The sequence below is a fragment of the Somniosus microcephalus genome, chromosome 3 (assembly GCF_052327205.1).
Source record: "Somniosus microcephalus isolate GS21.2 chromosome 3, FLI_Smic_1.0, whole genome shotgun sequence".
Classification (NCBI taxonomy): domain Eukaryota; kingdom Metazoa; phylum Chordata; class Chondrichthyes; order Squaliformes; family Somniosidae; genus Somniosus; species Somniosus microcephalus.
Genome location: NC_140989.1, coordinates 157,713,874 through 157,737,445, shown reverse-complemented (window position 1 = coordinate 157,737,445; position 23,572 = coordinate 157,713,874). Strand labels below are relative to the sequence as shown.

The 23,572-nt window shown below is 47.6% G+C and overlaps 1 protein-coding gene across 11 annotated transcripts in view; it reads right to left on the bottom strand.

Moving 5' to 3' along the window:
• The window catches only part of cfap61 (cilia and flagella associated protein 61), a 383,529-nt gene that overhangs the window by 283,815 nt on the left and 76,142 nt on the right, over positions 1–23,572 (bottom strand). For 9 of the 11 annotated variants that reach the window (XM_085981775.1, XM_085981777.1, XM_085981778.1 and 6 more), the window contains 4 exons: positions 19,903–20,035; positions 18,200–18,353; positions 15,394–15,443; positions 12,493–12,665 (listed from right to left, as the gene is read on the bottom strand). In XM_085981775.1, the coding sequence (XP_085837901.1) occupies positions 12,493–12,665; positions 15,394–15,443; positions 18,200–18,353; positions 19,903–20,035 (510 nt within the window). The remainder of the gene's footprint in view (positions 1–12,492; positions 12,666–15,393; positions 15,444–18,199; positions 18,354–19,902; positions 20,036–23,572) is intronic. The other 2 variants (XM_085981776.1, XM_085981780.1) reach the window with 1 other exon arrangement.

The following is a 23,572-nucleotide window of genomic DNA, read 5'->3' as shown; positions in this document are numbered from 1 at the left end:
TCTGGCCCTCTGTTTCTCTTAGTAACCTGGGATAAATATCATTCATCCTTGCAAATTTGTTTTGAGCCTGTCCAGGACCTTCATCTCACTGATGTCATGTCATTAAATTTGCATGGATTGTCCTTGATAATGGAGGGCATGCTACTAGTATTTACTCTTGTAAATACATCAAGGATGTAATCATTAAGTATATTAAGTTCATCTTCAGTTTCAGGCCCATAAGTGTACTTTAAGGTTTTAACGTACTTAGAAACCTTCACTGACTGTTACAACACTGGAATAATTTCTTACCATTATGTTTAACCTCCACAGCAATGTTCTTTACTACATATCTCTATGCCTTCTGACTACCCTTTTAACACATTTCTGAAGATTCCGATATTCATTCCATTGGTCCCCCTCACTTTTCTGCCTGCAGGCTCTGTAGAATTTGTTTCTTATTTCATTTTTAATTGTCAAGATACATTTCAGGTCATTCTTGTTTAGTCTATTGCTGATCTTGTACAAGACCTTGGTTAGGCCTCAGTTAGAATACTGTGTCCAGTTTTGGTCTCCTCAAATGATGGGTGATATTGAGGCTTTGAAAAGGCTTTAAAGGAGGACCACAAGATTAATTCCCAGTTTAAAGCATCTTTATTACCAAGATAGGCTCAAAGAGCTGGGTCTGTACACTTTAGAGAAGCACAGAGTTTGGGGTGATTAGATCAAGATTTATAAGAGGATGAAGAGACTAGATTGTGTTTGTGTAGATAGTTGGTTTTAGATAAATAGGTTAGAGAGGACCAGCGGTCACAATCTCAAGTTATGTAAAGTCAGAATGAAGTTAGATGCTAGGAGGTGGTGCTTTTCCAAGAGAACAGTGAGCCTGTGGAACAGGCTGCCAGCTCTGCGGTAAACGGTGATTTGTTGAGTTCCTTCAAGGGAGAGCTGGACCTCTTTCTGGCTAGGGTGGAGATCTCCTCGTACAACAGGTAGGCACTGTGTAATATTAATCAGGGCCAGTGTGGTCTCCTGGACTAGTTTCGATCGTCTAAGGGGGTCAGAGAGGAATTTTTCAGATTTTCTTTTCTAATTGGCCTGGGTTTTTATCTGTTTTTTGCCTCTCCACCATCCACCCCACCGGTATCCACGTTCGACGGATCATCCTCTGCCATTTTGCCATCTCCAACGTGATGCCACCACCAAACACATCTTCCCCTTTCAGCATTTTGAAGGGACCGTTCCCTCCGCAACATCCTGGTCTACTCTTCAATCACCCCCAACACCTGCTCCCCTTCCCACTGTGCCTTCCCGGGCAAGCGCAGGAGATGCAACACCTGCCTTTTTACCTCCTCCCTTCCCACCGTCCAGGGCCACACACACTCCTTCCAGGTGAAACAGCGATTTACTTGTACTTCTTGCAATCTAGTATACAGTATTCGCTGCTCACGATGCGGTCTCCTCTACATTGGGGAGACCAAACGCAGATTGGGTGATTGCTTTGCGGAACACCTCCATTCAGTCCGTATGGGTGACCCTACACTGTTCCAATGACGCTCAATACCAACCCGAGGAACAGCACCTCATCTTCCGATTAGGCACTTTACAGCCTTCAGGACTCAACAACTTCAGATCAGAACCTCGGCCTCCACTTGTTCAAGACAGTGTGGTTGATAATGATTCTGCTATTCCCATTTACAGCTCCTCTACATTCCTCTTTTGTTTCTTTACTTGTCCCATTACCATCCACTTCTGCCTTGCACCATCATCCCTTTTGTCATTTAATCTCTCCTGCCTTTCACCTTATCACAGACCTTTTTTGTTTGTTCCTCCCTCCCCTCTTCCCTTGCCTCTGTACTTGCTTAAAATCTGTTACATCTCTAACCTTTTCCAGTTCTGATGAAAGGTCATTGACCAGAAATGTTAATATTGGGCCTGAAATTGCAATCGGAGGCTTCCTGCAGGCGGATGCCTCCGACCTGTAAAAAATCTACGAATGTACCTGGTGGCCCGAAAGGTATGGAGGCTTGTGATCCTCGGCCTCTCTGGGTCCACGTGGGCACAGCCCTGTGTATCCCAAGGGCGCATGCGGTTTGCAAGCGTCCCTGGGATCACATGGGCCGGCCCAACCAATAAAAGAAGAGAATCCCTATTCATACTTATGGGAGTTGCGTACATACAGAACTCCTTAAGTATGAATGGGGATCACTTAAAAAATACACAAACACATTGAAATAAATTTAAAAAAAATTACATTTAAAATTAATTGAAATGTCATTTAATTAAATATTTTAAACAAAAATTTTATTTTTTGAAAAAAAAATTTGATTGTTTTAACGGGGCTAAAAATAAACTTACCTTATTAGACAGGGTTTTTAATATATAAATGAGTGATAAAATTTCATTTTTCTATTTTTTTAAACTCTTATGCTGGTAAAAGCAGGCCTTATGTCTGCTTTTACCAGGCGTAAGAATTTCACAGGCATTTAGCGGGTGGAAGTTGAGCAAATAACGCAACTCTCCGCCCGCAGAGGCCCATCTCCCGGGCATGCGGATTCTTGACAGATCGCAAGTTCTGGGTTTTCGCGCATGCGCTTCGCATGCCTAAACCTGGAACTTGCACGGCCCCTACAGGCATGTGCACACCTCATACGCACCCATGGGGGTTGCAAAATACAGCCCAATGTTTCTCTCTCCACAGATGCTGCCCGAGATGCTGACTGACCTGCTGAGTATTTCCAGCATTTTCTATTTTTCTATAGAGTCTCATTGCTTCAGATTTTAATTGATGTTGGAGATTTTAAAAATGTAAAATTTAAAAGTCAAGCTTTTTTTACTTTTTGTTTCTGTCCATTTTTTCTCTCTTTTAATCCAATCTTTCTTTCCCTCTCTTTATTTCTCTTTCTGTAACTGATTTAGCATTGAATTCACCTACTCTAATTTACACTTCTTTCTCAGTCCTTGCGCTGTTAATTTCACAATCCTTCAATCTGATGGATTAAGGAGATACATAGTACCTGGTCCTGTTCACTCAGATCCCAGATGCCCAGTTTCCCTCGCTGCAACGTTATCAGCTCGCACTTTCACCAACTTGTGGCGCAAAACTTCGTCAAGATTAAATGGGCAAGGACAAGTCTGACTAATGGTGGACGACGTTTGTTGCCCTGCTACAGCAAATTATGAACCAATGTAATAAATTGGAATCAAAATACTTTTATTAAAATGTAAGTAGTAAAGAAGAACTTATATTTATTTAGGACCTTTCACTTCCTGGGGATATCCCAATGTGCTTCACAATCAATTAATTACTTTTGAAGTGTAGACACTGTTGTAATGTAGGCAAACATGGCAGCTAATATGCACACTGCATGGCTTCACAAACAGCACTGAGGTAAATGACCAGTCTGGTGGTGTTGGTTGAGGGATGATAAATGCCGGCCAGGACAACAGGAGAAATTCCCTGTTCTCTTTGAAATAATGCCACGGAATCCTTTATATCTGTCTGACTCTTCCCCCCACTTGCCAAAGAACCAGGCATCCACTCCAGCATAGTGCAGAGATTGCCAACCCCACCCCCACCCTGCCCCCCATCCCCACCCCACCCCCATCACTGAGCAGAGGCTGTTCCCTCCACCATCCAAGCAGAGATCATGAGACAATCCAACAGGGAGCAGAGATCATCCCCACTCAATGAGCACAACCCCACCAAAGAGCAAAGATCACTGCTCCTTGCAACCCCACCAAGCACAAATTACGCTCCCCATTATGCGCAAATCCCAGCTCAACCATGCCCACACTAAGTAGAATACATGGCACAACCCTGTCCCCACTTTCACATTCCCCAGTGACCCACAAATCAGGGAACTACCCCCATCCCACTGAGCAGAAATCAAGGCACCACCACGCACGAGCAGAAATAAGCCCCTGCCGCTCACTTTTAAGCAGAACCAGATATCACAGCCCCAACTGGGCACGAATATATCGATTAACCTCCACCCACCGAACTGAAACAATCAAACCAATTACCCCCTCCCACTCACCAGCAAGTAGGCCACAGCCACCCCCCCATTTTCCGGTGACCCCTCTTCGACACCCACATTTCCCTCCTCTTCCTTCTCCCTGTCCACCTCCCCACTTCCCTGCTTTTTACTACTTTCCCATCTTCCTCTCCATCCCACTGCAAAGACCCTGGACCAGTGTCACGCAAACCTTCATTGTTCTCAGTTGTTCCCTCTCTTTCAACCTTTTCTGCTGCCCTTACCCTCTCCCTCATCCCCTCTCCTTCTCTCGCTCCCTCCCCCCGCCCTCCTATCTGCCTCATCCTCCCTGGATCCGGTTATCCCATTACTTTCTAACCTAACAAATTTCATGTTAATCGTGTTAAACTACCTAATCTCACTTACACCACAGATTTAAAATTAATTAAAGTAATTTCTAGGAGGCAATAGATAGATGACTGGGAGTTGGCAATGAGCTCAATAACACAGACATCAAAGAGCATTCCCCCAAACAGTAATTTAAAGACAGGCAGAAAATTTACGAATACTAAAAGAGGAAGTACTACTCAGACTCAAGTTCAAATTATAGAGACAGTATGGAGCTCAAGATTGGCAGGCAGAAAGGGAGGAGAAAACTGCAAAGCTGGCAGAGATTTTTAAAAATCTGATTCTCCGCTACACTGTCTTTCTTATTGTATCAACGGCTTAGCTGGAACTCAAAAACCATAATATAACCACTTACTGTACTTCAATCCAACAGGAAAGGCAGGGAAGGCATGAATGCAACTATGGCGAGGACTGCAACTACAAGTGTGAGCACATGCAAGCTTTGGTGGATAAGTTGGAATATATCCCTGTTTCAAGATTTCATGCTCCACACATGATTAATGAACTTGACATTTATATTGAGTCAGTGGCCTAGAAATTCATTGTAGCCACTTTTGGGGCGGTAAAGTCAGGCGGCCGCTAAAGCTTGCGCCCGGCGCAAAATCGAGGCCACTTCTCCGATATTCATTAGCTTCGCCCTAAGAGTTTGCTCGAGCGCTAAAACTGGCGCTGCACGCCTCTCTTTAGGCGCTAAGCCGGAGGTGCTGAGCGAGAGCGCCGAGGCCGGGCGCAGCGCAGGTGCGGCCATCTCGTGATTGACAGCAGACACCCTGGCGCCGGCCAGCTCTTAAGGGGGAAGGGTCGACTTGGTCTGCTGCCACGCCCTGGATAGTGGAGCCCACCAGCTAGGCCTGAACACTGCTGCTGGACCCAAATAGCGCCTGAAGCCATGCAGAAGGCCCGTGAACGAGCGCAGCGCTTCTCAGAGCTTGATCTGAGTGTGCTGGTTGGTGCTGTGGAGAAGAGGCACCATATTTTGTACCCGGACAATGGCAGGAAGGCGCCGGGCCGCGTCTACCGGAGAGCCTGGAGGCATGTCGCCAGCAAGGTGTCAGCCAACAGCGAGGTCCCCAGGAGCGGTGTCCAATGCCGCAAAAAGTTTAATGACCTCACTCGGATTGTCAGGGTGAGTACCCTTTCCAGTGTCCTCCTCATCCTTGCATGTGCACCTCACATTATGGGCAAAGGGACCTGAAAGCCCTAATGGCCAGCCCTCATGCAGCAGCTATGGGACAGGCATGAACATCAATTGCACATTCTGCACTTAACACACTGGCCAGGCTATTCGACCATGGGAGGCAGTGCACACAAGATCAGGGCGACACACTGGCCAGGCTATTCCACCATGGGAGGCAGTGCACACAAGATCAGGGCTACACACTGTACTTAGAGGCCGTCCTTTCTCTTGCAGGCCAAGCTGGCCAATAATAATAAGAGCTGGACTGCGACCGGGGGAGGCCGACCCCAGATCCAGCCGCTCACCGAGCTGCAACATCGCGTGGAGCGCATCATGGGTGGCCGGGTGATTGGCCCCGTTGCATGTGGAGATGCCGACCCTGTTCTGGGCACCAATGGTAAGGACATCACCTTTTGGACCTCTCTCGTCCCACTTGTGCCTTTTGGACCTCTCTCGTCCCACTTGTGCATCAGGTCTACATCCTTTGCCACTGTCCGACCAATGCGTTGAATGCCACCACTCATGCATCCCTCGCTGACGCCCTCTCCTCACTCTAAAGCTACTCTTGTGCCTTCCTGCTTTCAGATGGTGAGGAGGAGGTCCCTGAACTTGCCAGTGACAGCCCCTCAGAAGAGGAGGAGGAGGAGGAGCAAGAGGAAGGCGGCCCATCAGGGGAACCCTCAGCCGCGGCAACCCATGCGAATGTAGGGGACACGTCTTCCCTGGAGGGGAGCGTGGCGGAAGTGTCGGAGGGGAGGGGAGCTCATGGGACCTGCGGCCTGCAGAAACGCGGGAGGGGGGTGGAAGCTCAGCGGCCTTCTCCCCAGAGGGGGGAAGGGTCGGAGGGGAGTCCAATTGCTGGGCCCAGTGGCGTCCAGCAACGCAGGAAGGGTCGGCCAGCTCGGCGGCCTTCTCCCCAGAGGGGGGAAGGGTCGGAGGGGAGTCCAATTGCTGGGCCCAGCGGCGTCCAGCAACGCAGGAAGGGTCGGCCAGCTCGGCGGCCTTCTCCCCAGAGGGAGAATCCGGCCTCCAGTCCGGAGATGGTCTTCGCCGAGGAGATGGGACGCCTCGAGGACTTGTCCGCGGACTCGGAGCGCCGGCACACGGAGCTCATGCGGGTAGTGGCACGGTTGCCTGAAGCCATCGAGTCCCTCTCTCGGAGTGTGACCGACGTCGGGGCCTCACAGGCCATCAGTTTGGCGGAATTCGGGGCAGAGCAGGCAGCGAGTCGGGCGGCATTCGGGGCAGATCAGGCAGCGAGTCGGGCGGCATTCGGGGCAGCTCAGGCAGCGAGTGGGCAGCTGATCAGTGGTGCCGTGCAGTCACTGGGTGCTCTGATGAGGTCACTGAACAGGGCAACACGGGCACTCACTGCTGCCACACTCGCTGTGTCAGCCAGGCATCGCCAGGGCACCCGGCGCGCTGCAGCAGCACAGCGGTCCGTCCCTCGGCAGATTGGTGCGCATGCTGCAGTGCTGGCCCGGGCGAGTGCCAGTGTCTCAGGCGACCAGCGAGCGCCTGCCATCCGCCAGCTTGTCCCCATTCCTCCAGCCGCCACTGCCACTCCCCCAGTGGAGCTGCCAGGAGCTGCTGCAGCGACTGATGCTGGCCAGCCACAGCTGCAGCATTCAACAGCCGCCCACTCGACGGCCAGACCTCGACTAGGCCGACCCCCAAGGGCATCTGCCGTCACGACATGTGCCCCTCAGGAGCCTGCCCCCAGCCTTGCAGCAGCCAATGGCCTTACTTTGAGGAGCAGCAGGGCGGGCAGGGGCCACACAAAGATGGCCAAGGCATCGCCCTAGCGGGCCAAAAAGTCGAATGGGTGGCCAGTTGTGTTTGTTTTTTGAGGCCGAGAATTGGATGTTTGTTTTTTGAAGGCCGAGAATTGGATGTTTGTTTTTTGAAGGCCGAGGATGTGATGTTTGTTTTTTACGAAGGCCGAGGATGACGGCCATTTTAGTTGCACTGTTTTGTTAATCCTCTCCAGGTTGTGGGAGCGAGTAATGTGTTTGAGTGTTTTTTGGGGGTTTCGTCTGTTTTTGGTTTTCATGTGGGAAGGGCCCTGAGTTTGTACAATAAAGCATTTTATTTATTAACATTGTCCATGTTTGATCTTTGAAGTGTTTGTTGCCTTAACCGGCTGAGGGCTTGCGGAGCGGTTGCAATCATGTTCTTTCATTGGCACAAGCCATTCCCTGACAGGGTGCCTAGAAGTGACGTTCAATAAGCCGCCGACGGGCGGCCCTTGGACCTTCTGCCTCCCTCCTGGGCTGGTACTCCTCGTCCTCCTCCTCCTCATGCTCCTCCTGCTCCTCCTCCTGAGGTGGTGGTCCAACGTGAGGTGGCAGTGCCTGAGTCCTGCGGATAGCCAGGTTGTGCAGCATGCAGCAAACGACGACGAATTGGGAGACTCGCTCCTGCGAATACTGGAGGGCTCCCCCGGAGCGATCGAGACAGTGGAACCATTGCTTGAGGACGCCGATTGTTTGTTCTATGATGTTCCTAGTTGCTTGATGGCTCTCGTTGTATGCCTCTTCAGCAGGGGTCGTGGGCGCGCGGAGCGGGGTCATGAGCCAGGTACACAAAGGATAGCCTTTGTCTCCGATAAGCCATCCTCTTGGGTGAGGCTGTGCCTGGAACATGTCAGCCACAGTTGTCTGTCGCAGGATAAAGGCATCGTGGCTGCTGCCTGGAAAGCGGGCATTGACAGCTAGGATGCGCTGCCTGTGGTCACACACCAGCTGTACGTTGAGGGAATGGTAGCCCTTCCGGTTGCGGTAATCCTCGGCATGCTCCAGAGGTGCCCGCAAAGCCACATGCGTGCAGTCAATGGCGCCCTGCACCATGGGGAAGCCCGCTATTCTTGCAAATCCCACTGCACGCTGCTGCTGCTTGTCCAGGGTCACGGGGAAGGAGATGAATTGATGTCTCCTTCTGAAAAGGGCATCGGTCACCTGGCGGATGCAGCAATGCACGGCGAACTGGGAGATGTTAGCGATGTCCCCAGCAGCGGATTGGAAGGAGCCGGTGGCATAGAAGTTGAGAGCCACCGTCACCTTCACTGCCACCGACAGAGACGTCCTGCGCATCAGCTGTGGCTGCAGATCTCTGTGAAGCAGCTGGCAGATGTCTGCAACCACCTCCCTTCTGAATCGCAGCCTCCTAACACACTTCGCGGCAGACATGGTCAGATAGGAGGACTGCTGGCGGTATACCCTGGGTGGGTAAAGCCTCAGTTGGCGACGCCTGTTGCCCCCTCTGCGTCTAGCCAGGGCTGCCACTCTCTCACGGCGTCTGTAAGCCCTTCTGGCATAAGGCTGAAAGTCAGCGTTGGCACCCAATGCAGCCCCCATTATATGCTGGCAAACACTGAGCTCTCAATGAAGGCAAAGATAATTGCTAAGCTCTGGCCTGAGCCAAAAATACCTGTCCTAGTGTTGGTCCAAACCAGTAAGCTCTCCTCCTTGGTCTCTCTCCAAAAAACCGTTGCACAAGAGTGAATGCTGCAAAATGGCTGGCCTTTATAGTGCAGGGTAAGTGCCCTTTAATTAGCGCTCCCCGCGGCCTGCCTCGGCTGTGTACCGTTCCACTTCACAGTCGTTAGGGCCGCCCGGCGCACAATGGGCCGGCGCGAGTGAAGTTCCGGTTCGGGGCGCACAAAGGGCGTTGCACGACGAAATGACGTCATGATCTGCGCGCGCAGCAGGGCGCGCGCTAAGACTTTGCGCCGGCGCTAAATGTGTACTGAAGTTGGGGCGAGGCGCAGATCGCGCTGCGCCCGGGCGCTAAGCGCCTAGCGCTCGAGATCTACTCCTCCTAAGGCGCTAACGGCTGGCGCGCCCAACTGAATTTCTAGGCCAATGCCTCTTTGGTTGCTTGAGGAGTATTAAAAGATCCTTGTTACGGGTATATCCATTAATGGCTGCTAGTTCTCCATTACAACAAACAAAATTTCATTCTCACAGATTTCACATTTGAAAGCTATGTGTTCCTGCAATATTGTTCGAGCTCTGTGAATTAAAATTAAAAGTAGGTATTTGGCCCATTTATCAATAAAAGGGGAAACTTTAACCCTCACTGACTTTCTTTTCCTCTAACTCCTGCTATGCATCTTATTTCTACTGTATGGTGACTGGTTGTAGAAGTTTTTTTTGAAGAAGCAAACAACTGCTTTATTCTATTGTGACATACCATCACAAAAAGACTGCTGCATCTACCAGCTCTACTTCACCACCACCACCTCTCTCGATGCCTCCAGCGCATCTGATTTGTTATGTTGCTTGTCCGACATCCAGTATTGGATGAGCAGAAATTTCCTCCAATTAAATACTGAAGATAATCTTAGCTTGACAATTCTTGTCAGATCATTCAACTTCTTTCTACATTGCATCCAAATACGGGTTGTCATGCTCCTGGCATTCACCTCATCGGTGTCCCCCTGCCACTGCCTCCTCATCAGGTGCCTAGAAGGCTTCAACAGCTCCCCCTCCACCCTGGCAGATAGAGTATGGGGGGAATTTTTTGGGGGTCAGCGGGCGTGTTCGGTGGCAGGTCGGGTGGGAAAATGTTTCTTTTTGACAGCGGGTCGGGACCCCGCTGTCAACTAGCCGCCACGAGTCTTTCCCAGATGTCGGGTCTGTCAGCACTGAACAGACCCTACACGCAGCGGCATGGAAAGCAATTCAGGTCATTCTGACCTTGTTAACAGCCCATTAAGGGGTATTTTGAGCTCACCTTCAGAGTTTACCAGGTCTCCCATGGGGTCTACGCTGCTCGGGGATCACATCAGATAAGCAGGTCAGGAGTTGTATGACCAAGGAATCATCTCATTACTTGACAGCTGCAAATGTGCTATAAAAGCTCCCATCTCACATCTGTTCACTTTCCAAGCTCAGAAGCTGTTGCTTACTGCATTTGGAAGACACATTGAGCTTTATGCAGGTTGCAAGTGTTTGGAGTAAACTCTCTATCCAGTGTCACCTCATTGGAACAACCTCTCTCACCACTGACAGATCGCTTCTGTCATCTCAAGTTCACCTGCCATCTATTACATCAGCATCGGTGCCCTTAAATCTATCTCATCTTGGTCCTCAGAATCTCACCACGATCATCCCCAACACCGGCAGCACCAGGCACACCAACAGCACCAACAACAACGCCACCAGCCTTTTCTGCAATCAACTGATGCTGCACAGGACAGAGGGCATCAGCATCTGACCACATTGCTGCCCAGGACGCCAGGGATGGCCTCACCATAGCCACATTTACTTCACTTGACGCTGTACACCCTGGCTGCCACATGATGCGCCACCCCACACCAACACCATAAAGCATCCCTACAATGCCCAAGCCATTCCTTTCACACTCATCATCATTGTGGGGGATACCGTAATGTATCACCATTCAGTGCAACTCACTAAGCCAGTTCCAAAGTTGGACACAGATCTGTCCAAGAACGCAAAGTGTTCAAAATAAAGGTTTCAATGTTTGACAACACATTAACAAAAACTTCACAAGTGCCTACCCTTATGTGTTGTTAGTTGGTATGATTGCACTAGGATGAGGGGGAGTATGAGGGGTGGCTAGTGAGGTGGGGAAGTGATAATGTAGATAGAGAGGGATGGGTGGAGGTGCAAGGTAAGTTGGTGTGAGTAAGGATGTACATGAGTAGGGTAGGGAAGGCAGAGTGATGGGAATATGATGAGTGGTACAGCAGAATGAGGTTGAGTGTGACTTTGCAGTAATGTTTTGTGATCTACTGAGATCATTGAAAGGTTTGCACCACTGCAGCCTGGTCCTCCTGACGATATCCCTGCTTGTATCCTCCTGTGCAATGTGCAACCAGGCTGTGTTGATCTCCTGGGGAGGTCTCTTCCACCCTCTGGAAGGGAAGAGAACCTCCCTGCGTGCTGTGTCTCCCTCCATAAACATATGGAGGGAGTCATGGGAGAGCCTGGGTGCAGTGCTCGTCAGTGTTTGCAGCACCTCAATGCTGTAGAACACTGACAGCACAACTGTCAAACTAAATTTACACATGGTCCCTTTAAGGAAACCAGCTGATGTCATTTGATGACGTGTCATCATCAGACCTACTTCCTTCAATTGGCCGAGAAACGCGCTGGGCGGGCTTAACAAGCCCAATCAAGGGAAATCATTTTGGACAGCGGGATGGAGCCAGCAGTGGGGTTGGAATCTGCCACTGAAGTCACCCGCCACAGATCTGCCAAGGATGGTAAAATCCAGCCCTATGTCCTTCCTCCTTTCCACCTCCTGCATCAAGGCCTCCAGTGCAGCATTGGAGAATCGTGATGCATGTTCTCTACCACCTTCTGCTATTCTTCAACATATAACCATACCTTCAGAACCACTTGCAGCTACAATGCACCTCCCCTTTAAGAGGTGCTGGCTGCCTTTAAATATTATTGTACATTCCCCATAACCAGCCCCCTCCTGATATGTGCAGCCAACGAACAGTAGTGGATAGCGTTGGCTGCACACAGTAATCACTAAAATCAGTAGGCAGCACTGAGATAAATTACCAGTTTGGTGGTGTTGGATGGCAGTCAAAATCCTATCATTACCGCTGGATGATTTCTTCAATGCCTTCTTTGCGGATACTGGATCCCTGTGCCCCAAAAGGTCACATTTAAAATCCTTATCCTCGCCAAAAAATCCCACCAAGGTTTCACGCCACCATACCTTTGGAACCTTCTCCAGCTTTACATTCCCTCCCACATCCTATACTACTGATTCTGGTCACCTGTGTCTCCCCCTCCCTCTGCTCTATCTTTTGTAGCAGAGCCTTCAATTGCCTTGCTCTATTTTTTGGAACTCCTTTTTCATGTTTTTCAATGTTAAAGCCACAGGCAACTGTTAGTGTTAAGTGTTTTTAACCATAATCTTCATTACCTATCATACATAAATAATTGACATTGTCCTGGAACTTGCCTTGTTTCATATTTCTCGTCAATGCAGAACAACTGTATGCAAAAAACATTTGAGGGTTCTGTGTCTTCTGAACTGGTGGCGATCTCTTCGCTGCGCTCTGCTCCTTCAGTTATTTGGTCTCCAACATCACCATCTGGCATTTTGACAATTTCATCCTTGTCTGACACTTCTTTCTGCAGTGAGAAGAGGCAAGGAATGACAAATCACATGTAGTTACGTTTGAACTGCACACTCATTCTTACATTACATCATTATATACATGCATTATTCTCAGTAGGTATTGCCCAATTATATAAGGCTTGTAACACCTATTGAAAATATGAAGGTGTGCTGAGGTTACAGGAATCTTAGCACTTTCTAGTAAAATAGATGCACACAGCAGATATGTTCACACTGAATGAGGCATCTAAAAACTACAGAACTAAGGGGGGAAAATTGAGTCGCGCCCCCTTTGGGGCACTAACTTCGCCGGGGAGCTACTTTTAGCACTTCAAAAAAATTAACACCCCCACGGCCGAAATTCATCGGTAGCACCCGAAGAAGGAAGCGGGGCGGTACTGGAAAGGCCCCGCCACCCTCATGGGGCGCTGCGAGGGACTATCGCAGTGCTACGTGCCGCGGCGTTGCAGGCCTTCCTCCCCTTCTTAAAGGGGAGGAGCCTTGCGCAGTGGGGCCCAGCTGGGCCACTGGGATCGGAGTGCCGACAAAAGAGCCCGGCACTCAAGAGAAGTGCCGGGCTCATGGAGCGCAGCCAGCACTCCGCGGGGGGGTGGGGGGGGGGGGGTGGGGCTGCTCAGAAGGCCAGGGACAGCAACGGAGGCAGGGTGCTGGCAGGCAGCAAGCAACAAAAATGGCTGCCCGGCACCTCGTCTTTAATTAGCGCCGCCCCGGCCACAAGTAGGCCCCCCTGACTCCGTCGGACATAGTGTCCGACGGCAAGTCAGGGGGCGCTACCGATACTGTTGGACATAGCATCTGGCGGTAAGTCAGGGGGCGCGAGCGGGGTGCTGCACACGACGATGACGTCATCGCCGGTGGCGCAGCGCCGCGGGGCACTAACGGTTACCGCCGTCGCTAATCTCCCGCTGAAATTCGCGGGAGGCGTTGGCGGCGCCGTGCCCAGGTGCACGTTGCTTTGCTTAGGGTGCTAACGGGAGGAGCAACGTAACCGAATTTCTTCCCCTAGGAGTCCCATTTGAACTGATTCAGATAGTATAACTGTACGACAGAATTGCAATAGTTCCAGAAAATTGGCAACAGTTTTTTTTCCATTCAGAAATATTTTTTGATTGCACACATCTTGATGCCTGAGTCAGCCATAAATCTTATCTCACTATGGTAACTGTGGTGATTGACACATGCTTAAAATAAAGACCTCTAAATGTTTGGCTTCCTACCAAATGTGATGAGATGAGTCTTAGGACTAGTTATTACTAACTCAATTGGATGAATATGCTATTGTTATAGATGATTACTGTACACACAAAAATGAGGTGCATCACCTTAGGGGAAAGTACTGACATTGTCTGACTTGACTGTTGAGTGATACAGGGAAAATAAATATAATTAAGAGAAAGTTACAAATAAATAGTAAACTATGATTTTATTATTTGAAATGTTCATGACTTAGTACTTACAAGTATTGGTATTGAAGATCAGAGTATGTGAGACTCAATGAGATATTTGATGAGAAGTTCAGACAGAACCAGACAGATTAAAAGCCTGTCATGCTTTTAAGTTATTATTATATCCTACATTTCAGTCTTCTTGGACCTACTGATCAATTTTCCAGATGCTGAATCAATGTGACTGCCACTTGCACTTGGAATTTTCACAGGACTTTTCCTAATCTTTCTCAATAACTTCAGAAGAAGATTAGTGGGAACTTCAGAGAAATGGGGTAAATATTTCTGCAAATTACTGTCAATTCTTGGCTAAAGTTACGGCCAAAGACTGGGAAGCTCCCTGGAAATTCTACCCCTATAGTCTTGTATTTCTGCTTGCAAAGACTGACTGAAACATATTACAGTGGCAGTGTGGAATAGGCATGGCAGCTTTTCATTAGAGCTCAGAAACTGTTACCAGTTGATGTTCCAGCTGATGTACATATCAGGTAAAAGCTAATATGCAAAAATTGAATCCGAAGGAAACACATAACACAGTGAAGGACTCCAAAATGTTGGCTCACCTGAAGAGAAAGAATTGCAGTATGATTTTTGCACAGAAAATACACATTGAGAAAGTGTGCAAACTCTTCAGAGAATAGATAGGCCAGGCAATCTCAGCCAAAATAGATTTAAAACTATAATGTGAAGCAAAATCTGTTCTAAAAAAAAATCAAAATACATGCCAATGAGGGGAAGCCTGTGACTGCAGTAGGCTCACTCAGATAGGATCTGATGGCTGTGGTCAACTTAACTGCCCCAAGCTCAAGCAGATCCTTCCTGTCCAACTGGCTTACTAATTCTGAAGGTATCCTTGGAGTTGGCGGGGAGGTTGAGTTAAATAATGGGCTTAGATAGATTTAGGTAGCAAGAATAGGTGAATTGGGAAGGGAAAGAAAGCCAATAGCTTTCTGCAGCAAAATGGGTTTATGGGTTTAAGGCACTTCCAGAATCAGACAAACTGTAAGCATCACCGACCATTCTCAACAATGGATATATGGTACTATAATCATTAGAGCAACTAAAGACTCCAGCATAGATCATTCATAATACTAAATCACAATCTATTGCAATCACATTGGGAGGTGGGGAAATTTAACTTTGGCAGGGACACAGAATGGGTGGTAGCGGATCGGCTGCCCATTATACACCCCACCCAATTTCCTGTTCCAAGTCTATATTCAAAGTTGAGGGACTTTTTGATTGTAGTTCTTTTTGATTATTTAAAGTTACATACCTTTCCGTTTGCGGTGTCTTCAGAATGTGAAGATAAAGTAGTTTCCTCTGCTGTCCATAGAAAAGCAGAAATTTCTCAATTAACTACTGTGTCAGAACAGTGTCATATATTTTTGTTTCATTACAACTAAACAACCCTGTTTTATGTCTACTTAGCATTTTAGCTTCCACCTCTTTTAGGCCTCCTCAACTCCATGTATGTTACAGATGTGGAGGGTAAGTAAAGCTGCCAGCAAGTAAAGTTTCTCTCAGTTCTCTGTCACATTGGCTACCAGGAGCTGACTGGCCATCAGACGTTTCCTTTGCTCTCCGTCTCTCTTTTCCTTTACGATGCTCCTTAAAAAATACCTCTTTGACCAAGCTTTTGGCCACCTGTCCTAATGTCTTGTTCTTTGGCTCTGTGTCAATTTTTGTCTGGTTACGCTCCTGTGAAGTGCCTTGGGATGTTGTACTACGTTAAAGGTGCTATACAAATGCAAATTGTTGTTGAGTGAGGGAGACGGCCGAAGTCAAGCTGGCAGTTCCCAATGAAAAGATCAAGAAAGGTTAAGAGGCCAGAGGGAGGGGTCCAGGTGGAACAAGAATTCTGAAGACAGCGGGAGGAAGACTCCTGGCCAGAGAAATAGTTTCAGTTTATTGTTGCCCCATGGAACTAATATCTTCCTATCTTGACTCTATTTTCTCTGCCCTTGTCCAGTCCCTTCCGACCTACATCCGCAACTCTTCAGACGCCCTCCACCACTTTAACAGCTTTCGGTTTCCTGACTAACGTCCAGTCCTACTACATCTCCACCCCCACCAGGACAGCCTGTGGGCCCTCCGCTTCTTCCTTGAATGGAGACCCAACCAGTCCCTATCCACCACCACTCTCCTCCGCCTAGCTGAACTTGTTCTTGCATTGAACAACTTCTCCTTTGACTCCATTCACTTCCTCCGAATAAAAGGTGTCACTATGGGAACCCATATAGGTCCTAGCTATGCCAGCCTTTTCATGGGATACATGGAACATTCTTTATTCCAGTCCTAATCGGGCCCCCTCCCTCACTTTTTCCAGTACATTGATGACTGTATCAGTGCCGCTTCCTGCTCTCGCCCCGAACTGGAAAATTTCATCAATTTTGCTTCCAATTTCCACCCCTCCCTTGCCTTCACATGGTCCATCTCCGACTCGCCCCTTCCCTTCCTCAACTTCTGCAAATCAATATCTAATACAATCCCACTGACTCCCACAGCTATTTTGATTACACTTCCTCCCACCCAGCTTCCTGTAAGGACTCTATTCCATTCTTCCAGTTTCTCCATCTCATCTGTTCTGACGATGCCACCTTCCACACCAGTGCTTCCGATATTTCTTCATTTTTCCTCAGTCGAGGATTCCCCTCCACTGTAGTTGACAGGGCTCTCAACCATGTCCGTCCCATTTCCCGCACTTCTGCCCTCAATTTTTCACCTTCCTCCCAGAACCACAATATGGTCCCCCTTGTCTTCACTTTCCACCCCACCAGCCTCTACATTCAACGGATCATCCTCCGCCATTCCTCCTTCAGTGTGATGCTGCCACCAGACACATCTTCCCCTTGCCTCCCCTTTCAGCATTCCAAAACGAACATTCCCTCCACGACACCCTGGCTTACTCTTCCATCACACCCAACACCTGCTCCCCTTCCTACGGCACCTTCCCGTGCAAACGCAGGAGATGCAACACCTGCCCTTTACTCCTCCCTTCCCACCGGCCAGGGCCCCAAACACTCCCTCCAGGTGAAACAGCAAATTACTTGTATTTCCTTCAATCTAATATACTGTATTCACTGCTCACTATGCGGTCTCCTCTACTCTGGGGAGACCAAACGCAGATTGGGTGATCGCTTTGCTGAACACCTCCATTCAGTCCGCAAGAGTTACCCCGAGATTCTGGTCACTTGCCATTTTAATTCTCCTTCGCCCTCCCATTCGGACCTCTCTGTCCTCAGTCTTCTACATTGTTCCAATGAAGCTCGAGGAACAGCAACTCATCTTTTGATTAGACACTTTACAATCTTCCGAACTCAACATTGGTTTTAATAACTTCAGATCATAACTCCTACTCCCATTTTCTTGAACAGCAGGTGCTAGTAACGGTTCTGCTGTTGCCATTTACAGCTCTGCTAGACCCATCTTTTGTGTTTTTATTTGTCCCATTCCCACCCCCTTTTTCCTTGCACAATCATCCCTTTGGTCATTTAATCACTCCTGCCCTCCACCTGATCACAGACCTCCCTTTTGTTCTTCCCTCCCCTGGGTCTGTACTTACTTATAAACTGTTAAATCTCTAACTTCTCCGAGTTCTGACGAGAGGTAATCAACCTAAAACACTGTTTCTCTATCTACAAATGCTGCCTGACCTGCTGAGTATTTCCAGCATTTTCTGTTTTTATTTCAGCAATGTAGAAAGCTTGACTGGATTAAATTATACAATCCAGGCAGAGTACTGGATGAGTGCTCCCACTTCTTCGTGTTGTAACTGCACTTCTGCATTAGTCATAATGTTGTGGTCAGCAAATGCAGATTACCTAGTGTAGGGTCTTTAGATTACAGCTATACAGCCTTAATTTTGGAGCCCGCAATTTCTTTTTGGAAAATTATTTTGAATATAATGATATCTTTTACAGATCTATGAAACTAAAAGTGGCAAGTCTTTCAGTACTTCTGTCATCACATTTGATTAAAGTTATTATTTTGATATTTGGAATAGGCAATAAAAGAACAAGGATATTATATTGGTTTATGTTTCTGTTCAGAGTTTCTGGGACAAGAACAAAACTTTGTACCTGGCTTCTGTGCTGTTTTTGGACTTGGCTCCTCATCTTTCTCAGAAGGAAATTTATGAAGATTGTGAAATGGGCGCAAATCAAAGCACTCGTTCAGTAGTTCAATATTCACTTCACTGCACACACTCATGAACCCCACTGCAGCATTGTTTACCTGCATGACATATTAAAGCAACACGGTATAATCATTGATTCTTTTGCAGCTCTGAAGGAAGAAACTTTATTGTGGCTATTTCATGATTTACTTATAACTGGAAAAGTTATTGTGGTAGAAATTCAACAACGTTCTGCTCCTTTTATATGGGTATAAAAAACGGGTGCAATCATGGCAAATTTGTTAGTGGGAAGAACCGCGCTCCATCTTCGCATGCGCCTGGGCCACGCTAAATCCATCTGGGCCTTTCACTAGGCGGCACTGGCGGCTGCCTTAAATGAACACAGGCCTCATTTCAATGTGTGTATGTGTGCCAGTGAGTATGCAGCACATGATGCAGAGTTAGTATTGTATTTTCTGGCTCAGTGTACATTTCCCCAACACATATAATCATCTATACTTGCATGCAATATGCATTGGGTATGTTGGGGCAATGTAACACATATAATACAATAAGGGACAGAATTTGCTTTTCAACTCAAAATAAAAGGCAGTTACAAAATATCTGACAGTAACAGTAGTGGTGCGAGTGAGGGACAAGGGGCAGAAAAGACCATTGTAATGATACATAATTTAAATTTCAATTATATCACAAAGGGAAGGGCCATCAATTTATTTCTTGCCTCTCCCCCTTTACTGTGGAGGAACTGGTTCATGGAACTGGATTACAGTTCCCCAGGTTGCTGCAGTCCTATTGTATATTGCCATCCTCATGTACCAGTCTAAATAGGGAATTCTGCCAGGCTATCAGACAGTGGAGGGAATCACAGCCATGCCTGTACTGGTTCTCACTTCAAAGCCACAGACCCACACTTTTGAGCAGGGGATATTGGATGGTGATCAAGAGAGAGAAGTCTGGCAGATTTTTTGGACTTAACTGTGGGACTCTGAGGCCAACTGTAGCATCATAAATGTTAAACCCAGCCATAAGCAGCTAACTGAGCACAGACTGAGGCTTTGTGGTTTGTTTGGTTCAATATCACATCTCATGTAGCATTTATCATAAGCATCTCTAAAAAGACACATTTATTGTAAAACCTCACAGGAGTACATATTACATAATGCTCTTTATATGTTGGTATATTCCAAGCCAGAAATTCCTGAGGGTATTGCATTTTTAGAGATCATAACCAAACTACATTTGGCCAGTCTCAACTTATTTCCTACTTAACTTGGGTTTCATACCAAATCTTACAAATTGTCAGCTAATTCAATCCTGGAAGGTCCAACACTGCAACCAAAATGACTTTAAAAGTCACCTTGTATAGGAGCCACTAATATATAATGCTCTTCACTTGTTTTTGTACATTACCTGTTCCTAAACAGAGTACTTGTTACTACCTTTCAACATAATTTGATTTAAAATTCTTAATTTTACCCCTTTGAACTATTTGGCATTTATTTTTTCTACAGTCCCTTTCAGTGTTTTACATCAGCTGTGTAGTGCAAGCAACACGTCCACAATACTGTTTAAACAAAGTTGAAAATGTGTTTATTAGCATGATAAAAAACACAACATAAAAGTCAGCTCGCAAAGCTAAACACTGACCTCACAGACAGCAGCATGATTCATTTCATTTTGAGCTTCTATTAGTTCTGCCAAGAAGTATTCACCATAAGTGTATCTCAATGTGTCAGTCTGCTTGTTGAAGATAGGAGTGACATCATCATGATCCTCTATCCTGGTGAGCCAAGAATCTCAGTTCAGAAGTGACTCAATCATCTTTCAAAATGTTTTCATAGTATTTGAATCATAATGTACAAATGCTACAGTATTATTACAACACAAACCATAAATTATGTACACATTGTGAAGCAAATGATCTCATTATTGATTCTTTGCAGAGTACACGGCCTCAATTTTTCGATATTAATCCATTCCAAATTGGACAGGATAACTGCAGATCAAGTGGGAAAATGGAGCAGTGAGGCCTATTGCCACCTCCGTGCCAACCTAGATTTTCCTCCCCCAGCCCCAGTGACAACTGCTGGCCACCGCTACCCTTCCTGCCACATATAAATTACAGTGCGGAGGTGGGGCCCTATTTCCTCGCCATCTTTTACAGATTCCACCATCCCGAGAGATTGACAGAGAAGGATGCCAGTAATCGCTAGGGCGCTGGCGGAAAGTCCCCTGATGTCCCTTTTGGAGGGAAGGGAAAAAGGCCCCATGGTGGGCATCTTTACCTCCCATTAGGCAGTACACCCGGACCATTTTAGGGCATGGCCTCTAGGAACTGCGGGTCTCTTCGTCATCTTCTGGGCTCTTCTGCTCCCTTAAAATTGTCATGTCCATTTGGGTGCAACACCGCCAGAATTTTTCTCAAGGGGTTTGTTGGGGTCCCACTTGCTGGCATGGAACCCACTGGGAGCCCACTATGAATACATAATGAGCCCTGACCTAGGAAACTTAGATGGGGCCATGGCAGGTAGAAGTCCTACTCCGACCTTCCTGGGGCGAATAAAGGAAAATCCAGGCCTAAATGTCTGCGTTTACAGTATGAAATACAGCTTATTGAAGATTTCAGAAGCTGTTGTTATACTTCAGTGACTTTTACTTATGTGGTTTCCTTTATAAATGTCTTGCATCACAGAGTGGTTGCACACAGGTTTATACCTGTGGTTCCCTCACACAATAAATGGCAAATCTTGGAACCTAAGAGGAAGCAAGCTGCTTTGCTAAAAGTTACATTTACACATCTGCTAATAAACAGTTGCAAAACAACACTTGAACACGTAATGCCTTGACAGATTGGGGAAAGGTGCATGCGACGGGATATTTAGAAAGAGAAAAAAACAACCAAAAAATGGATGATGTTTGTAATATTTTAAAGTATTCCATGCTGCTACTATAATATGTTTAAATATCCAGTGGGAATACAAAAATGTTTGGTTTTATACAATCAGGAATGGTCATCCGGTCATAAATTCCCTTTTTTGTTGCAAATCTGTAATGTGAAAAAAGAGTTCCGTAGACCTTATTTGGTAAAGGTCAAAGCAACTGAGTCTGTTTGCAATCCTATTCTGGCTCCGTTAGTTTATCCTGTTTGAATTTTGCGGGCTAGGAGCTCTACAATGTTGAGTTCAATGGTTTGATGGCTAAGACTCAACATTACAGGCCCAATTCTAGTTGCCCTGAGAAGATGGTGGTGTGCCTTCTTGAACCACTGCAGTCCTTGTTGTGATGGTACTCCCACAATGGCATCAGGTAGGGAATTCCAGAATTTTGTTTTGACCCACCGACGACGAAAGAATGGTGATATATGTCCATCAGGATGGTGTGCAACTTGGAGACGATAGTTTTCCCATGACATTGCTGCTCTTGTCCTTCTCATTAGTAGAGATCATAGGAGGGGGTTGCTGTCAAAGTAACCTTAGCGAGTTGCTGTAGTGCATCCTGTAGATTGTACAATCTGCAGGCCACAGTGCTAATGGAGGAGGGGCTGGATATTAAATCCAGTGCCAGTGGCACTGATCAAGCAAATTGCTCTGTCCTGAATGGTGACAAGTCTTGTTGTCGCTGCACCCACCCAGACCACTGGTGAGTATTCAGACTCTTGACTTAGGTTTTGTAAATGGTGGAGCAGCTTTGAGGAATCGGGAGGTAAGGCACTTGTCACTGAGCCTTTGACCTAACAAAATGGCGAGTCCAATTGAGCTTCTGGTCAATGGTGATACTCAAGATGTTGATGGTAGGGAAGTAAATGATGGCGGTGCCGTTGAAGGTCAAGGGAGATAGATGGGCTTTCTCTTATTTGAGATGGTTATCATCTGGCACTTATGTAGCACTAATGTTACCTGCCACTTGTCAGCCTAAGTCTGGCTGTTATCCAGGTCCTGCTGTAGGCTGGCATGTGCTGCTTCATTAGTGGAGGACTTGTGAATGGAGCTGAGCACTCGGGAATTGTCAACCAACAGCCCCACTCCTGACTTTATGATGAAGGGAAGATCACTGATGAATTAGCTGAAGATGATTGGACCAAGGACACTTCCCATGAGTAACTATGGCAGTGATGTCCTTGCGATATGGTGACTGGACTGTCACAACCACAAATTCTGTAAACTAGTTATTATTTTGAAAATACAATAATGGATAGATATCACAGTAATGAGGCAGTTTTACAATAAAGGGGTAAACAGGGGTAAACGCGCAGCAGCGGCAGTGCAGACCTGGGAGCAGCGGCGGCGGTGATAAAAGGCGAGCCCAAGGCGCAGGTAGGCCCCACAGCAGCATCAGCGGCAGTGCGGACCTGGGAGGAGTGGCGGCGGCGATAAAAGGAGAGCTCGAGACGCAGGTAGGCCCCACAGCAATAGATGGGGCAGTGCGGACCTGGGAGGAGCGGCGGCAGCGATAAAAGGTGAGCCCGAGGCGCAGGTAGGCCCCACAGCAGCAGCAGCGGCAGTGCGGACCTGGGAGGAGCGGCGGCGATAAAAGGAGCGCCCGAGGCGCAGGTAGACCCCACAGCAGCAGCAGCAGCGCGCACCTGGGAGGAGCGGTGGCGGTGATAAAAGGCAAGCCCGAGGCGCAGGTAGGCCCCACAGCAGCAGCAGCGGCAGTGCGGACCTGGGAGGAGCGGCAGTGCGGACCTGGGAGGAGCGGCAGCAGCGATAAAAGGCGAGCCCGAGGCGCAGGTAGGCCCCACAGCAGCAGCAGCGGCAGTGCGGACCTGGGAGGAGCGGCAGTGCGGACCTGGGAGGAGCGGCAGCGGCGATAAAAGGCGAGCCCGAGGCGCAGGTAGGCTAACCAATCTCAGAGCTCCGAGAGCGGGAGAGAGAAGTAAAAAGTAATCAAAGTGTGACGTCACCAGAAAGCAGGTAAGTGATTGGTTGGTGAGTATTTCTCTCTTTCTCGTTTTTTCCAAACTTAAATTTTGTGGTTTATAGTTTCTAGGGTCTCTGTTGTGTAGTGGGGACTACTGTTAAACAAGGGCCCTTTAGTATATCATTTAATTAGATTGTAATTGGTGGGATTGATTTGATTTAATTTAATTTGAATTAATTAAAGGGTAAGTCATGGCAGGACAGCTCGGCGCCGTGGTATGCTCCTCCTGCACTATGTGGGAAATCAGGGACACTTTCTGTGTCCCTGACGACCATGTGTGCGGAAAGTGTATCCAGCTGCAGCTACTGACAGACCGCATTGCGGCGCTGGAGCTGCGAGTGGATACATACTGGAGCATTCGCGATGCTGAAGACGTCGTGGATAGCACATTTAGGGA